The sequence below is a fragment of the Camelus dromedarius genome, chromosome 4, assembly GCF_036321535.1.
Source record: "Camelus dromedarius isolate mCamDro1 chromosome 4, mCamDro1.pat, whole genome shotgun sequence".
NCBI classification, from domain to species: Eukaryota; Metazoa; Chordata; class Mammalia; order Artiodactyla; family Camelidae; genus Camelus; species Camelus dromedarius.
This window is the reverse complement of record NC_087439.1, coordinates 3,549,937-3,562,357: the sequence shown is the minus strand read 5'-3', so window position 1 is coordinate 3,562,357 and position 12,421 is coordinate 3,549,937. Positions and strand designations below refer to the sequence as shown.

Sequence of the window (12,421 nt, the reverse complement as noted above, 5' to 3'; positions counted from 1 at the left end):
GGCTGCCAAAATAATGATAATTGTTGGCTCGAAATAGCCCCGCAACTATAAAAGCAGCACAGCGATCGACCAGAGAGTCGCCTACCGGCTCCTTCTGGAATTAAATTTAAAGCCGCTCCTCCCTTAAAATGGTTGCCGAACAGCTACGCCTCCTTTCATCGTCACGGCAACAGCCCAACTTTTAAAATGAAGCCGCTTCCAGAAGCAACTGGGAACCACCCACGGCTCTCGCCGGCTGTCCGGGTGGCTAGTCCTCTTCGGGAGCTAGTCACCTCCCCCAGGCCGCTGAGGGGAGAGCGCTTGTCCTGCTAGAGAACCAGCCGGCAGCTTAGGCCGGGTGGGCGTCTTAGGCCAGCGAGGCGTCTTGGGGGGCGGGGGACGCCCCATCGAGGGCGGGTCTCGCGCGCCTATTGGTTGTCTTGCCGGCACAGCGGGCGCTGATTGGGCAACTTGGAAGGAGCCGGCACCCGACTGTGTGCCGAGGCCATGGCGGCGCCGGACTTGCGGGCCAAGCTGGACTCGCTGCTCCTGCAGCTGCTCGGGGACCTGGAAGAACTGGAGGCGAAGCGGGCGGCGCTGAACGCCCGGGTGGAGGAGGTGGGAGCCTGGGGACGGGCGGGCCTGTCGGCACGCGGAAGTTACCGAGTTTCACCGCTCTCCTCTCTCTTCCCAGGGCTGGCTCTCGCTCTCCAAAGCTCGCTACAACATGGGTGCCAAGTCGGTAGGGCCCCTGCAGTATGCCTCCCGCATGGAGCCCCAGGTCCGCGTCGGCACCAGGTGAGGAGCCTGGCACGCTGCAGCGGGTGGACAGGCGGGGTCCGCGCCAGGGCTGCCAAAGATCCAACCTCCCTTCTCGTTCTTTAGCGAGGCCCAGGACGGACTCCAGAAGTTCTGGTTGGTGAGAGCCGGCACCCAGACTCCAGAGGAGGTGGGGCCCCGCGAGGCAGGTGAGCCACCGCTTTTTCCCTTAACAGCCCGTCTCACTGTCAAAGACACAATGCACGCGACAGCTGAGGAGATGATTTTACTCAGGCTGTTGTGATAGAACGCCCCAGATCTGAAGATCAGAATGTCTCAGCAGAGTGGGGTTTTTCCTTAGACTTTTACAAGGAGAAATAGACAAGTTGTAGGTGAAGTCCTTTACAATTGGGATTGTTTTGCAATCAGAGGAAGTCTCAGCTGAACAGAAGATGTTTATTTCAGTATCTAGCTAGTTTAGTGGGATAGACTAATCTCAATTAATCATTCGTAAGTCAAAGAACCCTGAGTTGAAGGGTCTGTCTGACCTTTCAGCACATTCAGGCAAAATGGGAAATGTCAGTGTGTGGCTTTTTCACAGGAAAACGGGGAGGGGGGGTCATCTGCTGGTTTTATGACAGTCATGAGGAAGAGTAGACAGACTCATCTGAATCACAAGGGGAAGGGTGGTTGTTTGTGGTAAGCTGTTTTCCAGAACATAAAAGGTTGAGAGGATTTTCCACCCATCAGTATTTTCAGGGATCATGAGCTCAGATCACGTTCAGTGTTGTCACTGAGAGGAAAAGGGCCAGGTAACAAGACCCCCAACCTCCAGCCTTCCTTTCTCCAGCTCTTCGCAGGCGCAAGGGCCTCACCAGGACCCCAGAGCCAGACCCCTCGCCAGCTCCCCAGGACCCTCTGAACTGGTTTGGAATCCTGGTTCCTCACAGTCTGCGGCAGGCCCAAGCCAGCTTCCGGGAGGGTGAGTGCCCCCTACCAGGGACCTTCTATCTACTAATGCCAAGGCCAGTCTACACAGGGCTTTGCTGGTTTTCCCCATTGCAGACTTTTGTTGCACACCTACTATTTTTTCAAAAAGCATTTATTGGCTATTGGCAGAGTTCTAGGCTCATGTTAGGTTTTGGGAACATAGCTGGAAACAAAAGGGACAAACACCCTCAAAGGATATTTATTCTGTTGAGAGGAGAACGACAACATGCACACAAAAGAAGTAGGCCCTAAATATACTACCAGGTAGTGAGAATTGCTGTGAAAAAATAAGGTAGACTGTAGTGAATGAAGTGGACTGGGGGAGCTGTCTTATAAGGGTAGCCTGAAAAGACCCTAAGAGATGAAGGAGAGAGCTTTGTTCATGTTCTGGGGGAACAGTGTCCTAGGGAGAGGGACCAGCCAGGGCTGAAGCCCTGAGGTGGGGTTGTGTCTGGAATGGCAGAGAGGAGGCCAGTGGGCTGGACTGGAGTTGGTACAATGGGGTGTGCCAGGCCCTGAGGTCAGAGGGGGCTGGACCCAGGTGATTCAAGAGCTGGGTAGGTCCTGATGAGGACTTTGGGAGTGACAGGGTGGCTCTGAGCAGAGGGAGGTGCAACTGGACTTGCAGGGTGACAGGAATCTTGAGGATGCTGGGGAAACAGACAAAAGCAGAGGAGAGAAGCAGGTGGCAGGGAGTAGCCAGCGTGAGATGCAGGTGGAGGCAGTGGAGGACGGGGGTAAGTGGTGGGAAGCTGCAGGGTTTTTGAGTCAAAGCCACAGATGTTCGGGAGTCAGGGAAGGAGAGTAGTGAAGGATGCGTCCACACTCTCCAGAATGCCTGAAACGTGGATGCCCTCAGCGGGGGTGGGAGGGCCACCGAGCAGCAGCTGAGAGGAAGTCAGGAGTTGGGTGTGGGTGTGTTCCTAGTGCTGTTGTGTGGCGGAGATTCTGAGTGGGTGGCAGAGATTCTGAGTGGGTGGTTGGGACCATGCATCTGGGGTTTGGAAGAGGCATGAGCTGAGAGAGAGAGATTTGGGAGCCTACTGTGTAACACTGGTTTTAAATTCCCAAGTTGCTGATACAACAGTATTCAAGTTGAAATGAGATAAGATCAGCAGAGGGTCAAGGAGTGTGGACAGGAAGTGAAGGGAAGAGGAGAGGAGAAGCCAGTCCAGGAGACTGAGAAGGAGCAGTGGGGCCAGAGCAACACCCAGAGGGCAAGGTGTCCCAGAAACCGAGAGGAGAAAGTGTGACCTAGAGGGAGGTGATCAGGTGTGCGGCTCGCTCTGCTGCCGGGCACGCAGGCTGAAGACAGGACTGACTGGTGGGCTCAGGGGTGTGGATGGCCCAGAGGACTTGACAGCAGCTGTTGGAGCAGAGGCATCAGGTGAAAGCAACCTAGAGGTGGATCCCAAGTGTGGGCCACTCCTGGGGGCAGAGAAAACAGGTAGAAGAAGAGAGGGTGAGAGCAGTGAGGGACTGTGATAAGGGGGAAAAGAAGGAAGGAAGGGAGACAGTGTTACGATCTGTGAATTTTTAGTTCCTGGTGGGTGATATAAGGGAGTCGAAGTCTTCTGAGAAGGTGTCATTTTAGCAAAGATCTGAAGGAGGTGAGGGTGTGGGTCCAGTGAGGTTCTCAAGGAGCCAATACAAGGTGATACCTGGAATGTTTTAGGAAAAGTGTGGAGGCCAGAGAGGCCTGGAGGCTTTGCAATCCCTGGGGATGTGCAGCACCCCCTGAGTCATGTGTCACACCACAGATACCATGGTTACAATCTGTCTTCTTCTTCTAGGTCTGCAGCTGGCTGCCGACATGGCCAGCCTACAGAGCCGCATCGACGAGGGTCGCAGCCAGGTCCGGGGGCTCCAGGAGAAACTTAAGCAGCTGGAGCCCAGGGCTGCCTGACCTGCCACCACAGAGGCTGTTCTTCAACGTGGCTGTCTTCTCTCAGGCCTTCTTCCTTCACAGAATCCGCCCCCCCCCCCCCCATATCCCAGCTAATCCCCTTCCTTGAAATTTCTCTGGTCAGCATGTTTCCAATTTTATTAGATGTGAAAGTTTGAAGAGGCAAACTAAGTCATGTTCAAAGTCACTACTGTGAAAGCACTTCTAGGCTTGTGTTGTCCTGGGACATATTCACGTGGGGAAGGCACAAAGCAGTTAGGTTAGTTCGTATTACGTTGAACTGTAACCACCTCACACATAAATCAGCTGTGGCTTTTCATTACACAGTGAAATACTGCCCAGCCAGTGGCAGGGAAGGAAAAGAAGTAGGTGCTTCAGTTTCACTAGATCCTGAAACCTGATTGTGATGGAGGTAAAAAACGATACACGGCTAGCAGATGAGGACAGAGTGATTCCTCCTCAATAAAAAAAAACCACAAACACCTGAGTGGATGGGCAGCCCTTAGCAGGTTTTAAGCCAGAAAGTTAAAAAAAAAAAAAAATCTGACCTAAATTTTCAAGGGAACTCTAGCAAGAGACCTTTCAGGTTTTTAAAAATCTATCTTTATCTTTCCAGGAGTGAGTTTTTTCATTTGTTGAAGGGCCAGTTGTATTTCCTGTTCTGGGAATTCTGTGTCCTTCATCTTCCTACTGGCTTGTTGATTTTTTTTTTTTTTCCAGTGTCTAGGAGCTAATCTTTATGTTTGGGGGATATTAGTCTTCTGTTCATAATATGAGATGTAAATATTTTCCCCCAGTTTGTCTTTTAACTTAGGGTGGTTTTAAAAACAGTTTTATTATAAATAAAACATATGACATTAAACTGCACAGAACAATTGAATAGCTTCATGGAAAAGATGAAAACTATCGTGAATGTCACCCTGCTCTTGTGTTTTAAGTCAATTTTTGTCATAGAGTTGAATTTATCAATCACCTGTTTTATGATTTCTGGATTTGGGGTTGTAACTGATGCGATAAGGGAATTCTCCAGGGTTTTCTCCAAGAACGTTTATGTTTTCACTTATGTATGGGGTGAGTCCTGCACTCAGCTTCCTCTTTTCTACCTTCCTCTTTTCCACTCTATGTGGACCACCCTTACTGCTGATTCGAGATGGCCCCTTTTTCTTTTGCTTAATCCCAGTGTAGTGTACCAGTACCGTATTTTGGGGGTCCATCCTGTTTCATTGATCTTACTGTCAATTAAGACACAGGTACGACACTTCTAATCTTGAGTGTATAACACATACTTCAACCGCAAGTCAAATTTTCCGATTGGATTGAGGGGGAAATCTTTTGGAGGGGGTGGGCAATGTTGAACTTGAGTTGTCTCTGAAAAAAGCCCAATGGAAGCATTCAAAAGGAGACGCTGGGACTAGAGAAAAAAAGGACGCCCCTCCCCAGAAAGGTTGAATTTCAGGCCGAAATACTGCTAGTAACCAAGTGCCAACCTCTGAGATTTTCAAGGCAAAATGAGTGAAAGATAGCATCCCGGTTTCGCGTCTCAGAGAAGATTTTCACGTGGAACTCCGATCCTGGGTGGGGGCGGGGGTCTTTTATTTTAGATGATAGTTAATGTTGCAATGGCCCTCTTTCATTTACTGTGGTCTTTCGGGTGAGGCTAGGGTCCCCGCAGGGCCTGTAGGTGGGGACGCGGAGGGCGGCTCCGGTTGCTGGGGGCGCTTTCGGGAGCAGCAGTTCCCGCCCACCGGGAGGGGCCCGGATGTGTGGTCCACCGCTCGGCGGGGAGCTAGGTCCGTGAAGCCAGGACTCGCGCAGCCGCAGTCAGGACGAATTTCTCCTGGAGAGGAGGCCCGAGGTGCGCAGCTATTATGTGGAGGTGCAGACGACAGACTGACGTAGATTATATATACCTCAATGAGGAAATCGTTTCTTAACAGTTCCCATATGGTCTAGCGGTTAGGATTCCTGGTTTTCACCCAGGCGGCCCGGGTTCGACTCCCGGTATGGGAACAAAAGATTCATTTTTCTTTTTCAACTTGGAAATTTTTGCTTGAATTTTGGCTTTTTGCCACTAGAACACCGTAGATCAAACTGACTGTTTCTCTCCATTTAAACCTAGAGAAATTGAGCCCCATCCTTCAGTGTTTAGATCGGAAGTGTCGATTTTCATCACATCATTAGGTAATTGTTTTCTATCAGTGACTTTTATTAAGATACCATATACACTGCAGCCGTGAATTATATGAATGTTTAAACATTTGCTGTGGAGGGCGACCCTTGCCCAGCTCCTCCCCCGAGGGCTGTGCGGGAGGGAGAGGCGGTGCAGGGGTCCCAGGACTGAGGGGAGGGAGGGCGAGTTGCGAGAGGTAACCCCAGCGCTCCCTGACAATTTAACTCTCTCTAGTCCTGCGGCTGCTGTGTTTGCCCTGTGGTCCAGTGGTTAGTGTTCCTGGTTTTTTTCGCGGGAGCAATCTGTGTCAGCCGCAAACCACCCGCCGAGCCCCCCACTTTATGAAAAAGACTTAAAACTTTTAAGTGACCTTCTCCTGCAACACATGCACACTCCCCACAGAAAGGAGAGCCAAAGCCACAAACATGAGTCAGTAAGTGCTTTCCTCAGTTTTCCATCTCTTTTTTTATGGTTGGATCAGTTAATCCAGGGAGGTTATGTGCAGGCCTGAGGTCCTGTCTCCAGGAGTGCACTTCCACACTTGTTTATTCATTCACAGTTGGGGGGTAGGGGTGTGGAATTACCTCTATAATCATATTAATTTCAAATGTAGAACTCAAAACAGGATACAATGGTTTCTGTTCTGGCATGCAAAGAGCATAGAAGTCATCACTCTTGTCCTCACAACTAGAAAAAAGCAGAATAAACTACAACTCTTTCTAGATCATGAGAAAATTGAAGTCACACGGCAAGCTGATGCCTTGAGAACTGGAGAGAAGAGTGAATACAGAGTCGTAGCTTAATGGTTCCCAAGCAGCTGCTAGAGTCAGCATGAGTCAGGAAGGAAGGGGACAGGGCACAGCCATTCAAGAAATAACACAGCAATTAACACTGAGGAGGACAAAAATTGAACTCAGGCCCAAGGTGGCGGGAGATTTGACTTCCATTGACCTTGAGCCTCATTATACGCTCATTGTAATATATGAACATGGTAAATGGCACTCCCACAGGCGCCATGACAGTTCTGAGGCTGACCATAAAAGGTCAAAAAAAGTGGGTGGTGGCCCAATTCCTGGGAATCCCAGCCCCTTCCCCAAAGTAGTTGCAATAATCCTCCCACTTGTTAGCATAGGAAGCTATCAAGCCCATAAAAACTAACATCACTCCCTCGCCTTCTGAGATGGGCTATTAAGACAGGATAGGAAAACCAGACGAGATTCTTGGTGCTGATCCTTAGCTGCTCTGGGTGGCTACTCTAGTCTTCAGAGTTTCCCTCTTTTACTTTAAGAGCAACTACTCATCCCAAATTCCCCACAGATAGTGGCCAACTTTTCTGAAATCCAGATAGGTTTTCTAATGCTCAGCCCTTTCTTCATCAGTTCTTCCTGTCACTAAGAAATCATCACCTAGGAAATGCTTTTGGAGAAAAATTGTGTTAAAGATCCTTTGTTCTAGAGGAAGGACAAATGGACCTGCTGTAGCCCCAGGTTGTGGCTCCAGCATTCACCTGGGACTATGGGGGTATTTGGGTGCTAACAGAGACACAACTAAAAACGACACTATACTTCAAATTTAAAATTAAAATAAAAAAAAGAAAAGGACACAACGTGGGTAGGGTATAGCTCAAGTGCACATGCTTAACATGCATGAGGTCCTGGGTTCAATCCCCAGTACCCCCTCTAAAAATAAATGAATAAATAAATAAATAAATAAATAAATAAATAAATAAACCTAATTACCCCCCACCCAAAAAGACACTTAAGAAAGGAAAGGGTAAGGAAGACAGGAGGAAGGAGATGAATGAACATAGACTTCTGTCCTCACCTCACCCAGGACAGTATTATTTGCATTGCCCTTAATGCAACCCCTTTCCTATCCCAACATAGACAAAGCACGTCTATGCTTCATACTAAAAGTTTATCCTTATGGAAGAAACAGTTCTAAGGGAAGGAAATCCTGTTAGGTTTTCCAAACCAAACTCAGTTTGACTCACAGCAAAGCCAATGTAGTGACACAGGCTTGTGGTGAAGGCAAGTACAGCATTAGTTGCAGGGCGCCAAGCAAGAAGAGCAGGCAGCTTGTGTTCAGAAGTCCTGAACTCCCCAATGACTTTCAGAGAAAGGCTTTTAAAGGCAATGTTAGAGGCTGTCAGTGCCATTTCAAAGGCGAGAAGGAATGGTGTGTGGATCTCTAACTTGTTCTCACAGTGAGGGCAGTGGCAACTGGATGGTGCAGGGACTTAACAAAGCAAATCTTGTGACTGCGCTTTGCCCAGAGTAGAGCCCCAGAGGCAAGAGCGCTGTGGCAGTAGGTGTTTGTATGTGAATGTCAGAAATGCTCTTTCTGACCTGACACGAGTGTATCTGGTGTAAAAGGCTCAGGGAGACAATTCTGCTTGTTGTTAAGAACTTCGAAAGTCTGGTGATACTCCACACCAGTGGTGATGAGCTACAGAAGAGGGGTGGGATGGAGAGGAGACACAACAATGCGCAGCATTAGGAGTGAGCTTCAGGTGGTCTCCAACACTTCAGCCAAGAATAAGCAGCTGCCCTTTTCCACTCAGGCTGGAGAAGAATGGAAATGTTGCTTGGTTTGTAAGCTCCTACAGGGCAGGCAGAGCAAGAGGCTATTTTAAGCTTGTGTACGAGGCCACTCTGATGTCTTGGGAGCTCCTATCCAAGCACAGAATGGGTGTTGCGGGTAGTTCACAGCTGCCAGTGATGGCTGGTCTTGGCTCCCTATGTCCCAGGCTTCTCCCGATTCTCAACAACGTTTGTCAGTCAAAGGCAGAGGACTCTTATTGACCTGAAGGCACAGAAGAGATACAGGTCAAGAACCACGGGACTCTATCAGGTCTGATGAGACTCACCCTCTGTCTGCACAGAGCTTGCAGTCCAGCAGGGAAATTAAATGAGAGAATCACAAGTCTGATGTGTCTGTTACGAAGGCCGAAATCCAGATAGTCTAGGAGTTGATGGTGAGGGTCAGGGAAGAGCTCCCTGAGGAAGGAGTTTAAACTTGCGATGAAATAAGGAGGAGCTGGCTGGTGAAGAACATGGGGAGGAGCTCTCTAGGCAGAGAAATGCATGTGCAAAGCCCTGAATAAGGAAGTCCAGGGTGGCTGGCAGGCAAGACGGAGAGAAAGGCAAGGACCATATCGTGGAAGGCCCTGGGAGCCTCAGCCTAAGGATGGCAAGAAACTATTCAAGTTGTAAAGCAGGATGAGGTTCTTATTTCTGAAAGGCCACATTGTCTGCTGTTGGGGGAACAGATTGGGAGGGACTGGGCATCATAATCCAGGTGAGAGACGGTGGTGACTTTACCTAGGATGGTGACCACTGGAACAGAAAGTAGAGTCACCATCACCCTGAGAAGAACGTGGTTTGGCTCGCCTGCTCCTCCAGGGAGAATGAGAGTCATGTGGAGCAGAGACGCCCCAGCTAAGCCTGGCCTGGATGAGCCAGCTCCTCATCTGCCGATGCAAGAGGAAGTCCAGCTGAGCCTCCCAGCCAAGTCAAGTTCACACCAGTTGACTGCCCTTAGACATGTGATAAGTAATAAGTTGCTATTTAAGTTGCTGAGTTTTGGAGTAGCTTGTCATGACACAATGGCAAAATAATGAGCATCTGGTGTAACACCTAAAGTTATTAATTTTTCAGGGCCACTAGAGAACCAAAGCTTAGGTAGAGGAACTTGGTGAAAGCTGTGGGTCTCCCTGGAGGGCTGTTTCTACACATATCTTCAGAGCACAGGCCTTTCCCTTCTGAGACTGTGTATTAGAAGAACAGGTGTCTCATGTCCTACAGACAGAGGGCTCACAGATTGTTGGAATCCCTTAGGGTGGATATTAGGAACAAAAGGGAAAGAGAGAGAAATACAAAAACAACAGTAGGAGAGAAAGAGAGAAATAGAGAGACAGACAGATAGACAGATAGAGACAGAGAGGTTGAGAGAGACAGAGATGGGGAGGAAAAGAAGAGAAGTTGAGTCAGCAGGACTTATGATTGCTGTGGGGAGACTGGGCGTGCGGGGAGCCTGGGAGAAGTCCCGAGTCTCAGGCCTGGATAACTTAGCGGACGGGGGATCACTGGTTGAGACTGAAGGCAGGAGGAGGCACCGTCTGAAGCATTCTGCCCCTGCTGGATTCAAATAACTTAAACTTCAAACAGAAAGACCAGAGTCTATAAATTTATCTTGGATTCCCAAAGGTTGAAATTATTGTTTGTTAATTTTATTTTGCAAAAAAGAAACAATTCACTGGAAGAGAGCAATTTGATCTTTTTCAAGAGATTTCACCAGTAGCTCTCTGCAGAACAAGCATCATGGTTTCGTAGGGAAAGCCTTCTGTAGGTAAAATCTTCGGGGAAGGAAAGATGGTAAGGGAACAATTTTCTATATTTAGCAGAACTGGGAATGAGATATTCTTTTAAAATTTATTCAAGTGTCGTTGACTTACAATGTTAGTTTCAGGTGCACAGCAAAGTGATTCAGTTATACATAAACATATGTGTATATGTGTATTTCTTTCTACACATGTTATTTTTTTAATTTCTTTTTTGGAGGTGGTTTATTATTAGGTTTATTACTTTTTTAATGCAGGCACTGGGGATTGAACCCAGGACCTCAAGCATGCTAAGCACTACACTCTACCACTGAGCTATACCCTACTCCCAAAATTACTTTTTTTTAAAGTTAGTTTATCCCTTCTTCTAGTGTACATGAGTTCCTGTGTGTGAGCTGGAAGGGGGCAGGGCCAGAGTTGGAGGAGGAAAACTGTGTGCACAACCACAGGGAGCCTTTTCACCCACATATGCCTGAACACTGGATTCCTTGGGGTGGTGATGGGGACTTGGGGCTCCTGCACTTTAAAAAATTTAGCAAATTCATTCTGGTATATTTTCCTTCTGTGCTGTTGAAAACTGCCATTTAAAATTATGAGCCATTCAAGATGAAAAAGAATCCAAAAACATAAAAATATTTTTGGTAGGGAGGGAGGTTTATTTATTTTATTTTTTAGAGAAGGTAATAGGGATTGAGCCCTGGACCCCATGCATGCTAAGCATGCACTCTCCCACTTGAGCTATACCCTCCCTCCAAAAAACATAAAAATATTTGAAAGTTTTTATTTTAATAATGAAACTGGGAAAGTCCCAAGCAAAGTGGGATGGTTAGTTGCTTTAGTATAATCATCTATGGTGTATTTTACCCATGTGTATCTTGAGATGTTTTTAAATCAAGAAAGTTCTACTGTACATTATGGCAGAATAAAATGTCCCTCGTTTTTGTGCCCCTCTCAACAAGAATTATTTGGCATCTGTGCACGGATGCAAGTGCCTTTGACGGAGCTGTGGATGCCAGCACCATATGCCAAGGGACCTGGGAAGAGTCTCACCTCGCCCCCCTCCACACCCCGAATGCACTGGGTAATAGGCAAATACCCTTGCTCCTGGCTTTGGAACATGCAGTGGCCAATAAATCAGCTCTAACTCCTCTAGGCCAGGGTCCAGTTCCCTCTGGAAAACACTATTTTAGCCAATGACCCACGAATGAGAGCACTTTTGTGGAAATCCAGGTTTCCAGAGGAGAAGTTCCAGCGCATCATGGGAACCAAAGGGTGAGTTTGAGTGCACTGGAGAGGCATCCTGAATCCTGGGCTGCATGCGCGGTGGGTGGAGAGACTAGGAGAGTGGCAGATGGCACTCTCTGAGAGCCTTAAAGTGTCACTAATCCTACTAACTGCATCATAGGCTCTGTCAGGAAGCCTGCCCACAAGCTGATGGGAGCACCTTGCCTGAAGATCCCCCAACAGGCCCACAGGCATCCCAGCCCTCAGTAAGCCCCACTGCTCCCCTCCCCCCAACCCCTCCCTCGGTGCCAGCTCCCAACACCGCACACTCGCACACTCCTGAGCTTTGGCAGACAGCTAGCTGTTGTGCGTGCACGGAAAACTAGCCCAGATCAGGCCTGGGAGAGACTACAAACTTGAGTTTGAGTCCCACGTTGTGGAAAACAAAGGGGAGTGCATCCAGGCTGGTGCATTGCAAGATCGAGGGAAGGCATACAATCTTAAGAATTCTACCCGCTACCAAGAGGGAGCAAGAAGGGTGGTGCAGGTGTACCCACAGAAGGCCCAAGAAGTCCTCAGAATCACTAGCAGCACTGATAGAAGGTTATTTCTCTCCTGAAGGCCATTAGTAAAGCCTGAAGGAGGGGACTGCTATTTCAAATGCAAAGACAGCAACGCAAAACTTAAAGGAACGTGAAAAATCGAAGAAACCTGACACCACTGAAAGAACACAACAATCTTCCGGTAACTGATACCAAAGACATGCAGATCTGCAATTTACCCAATATCGAAATTCGAAATAGTTGTTTTAAGGAAACTCAATGAGCTACCACTGCTGCCCTGCTGCAGGCTGTTCACCACCTGCTCAAAGTGCTGTTGCCCCCTGTCCAAGCTGGTACCGAGGAGACTCATAATTTATCTTCTGGGGACCAACAGGGCTGGCAGGACTGCTAACTACAAAGCATCAAATGGGCCCTTCCGTCTTCTTTCCACCCTTTTATAAGCCTGACTTCTTCCCTGATTGATATTATTGAATGTCAGGCAAATGCCC

At 48.3% G+C, this 12,421-nt stretch overlaps 1 protein-coding gene and 1 non-coding gene across 2 annotated transcripts; both read left to right on the top strand.

The window, feature by feature from the left end:
* Positions 1-345: 345 nt before the first annotated feature.
* CCDC115 (coiled-coil domain containing 115) lies at positions 346-4,349 on the top strand. The gene is made up of 5 exons (XM_010982102.3): positions 346-597; positions 674-777; positions 865-947; positions 1,589-1,720; positions 3,522-4,349. Exons 1-5 carry the CDS (start codon positions 487-489, stop codon positions 3,632-3,634), a joined length of 543 nt encoding a protein of 180 aa, XP_010980404.1. The 5' UTR covers positions 346-486; the 3' UTR covers positions 3,635-4,349.
* Positions 4,350-5,572: 1,223 nt separating this feature from the next.
* TRNAE-UUC (transfer RNA glutamic acid (anticodon UUC)) lies at positions 5,573-5,644 on the top strand. The gene has a single exon. It is a non-coding gene; the product is annotated as a tRNA-Glu (tRNA).
* The last annotated feature ends 6,777 nt before the right edge of the window (positions 5,645-12,421 follow it).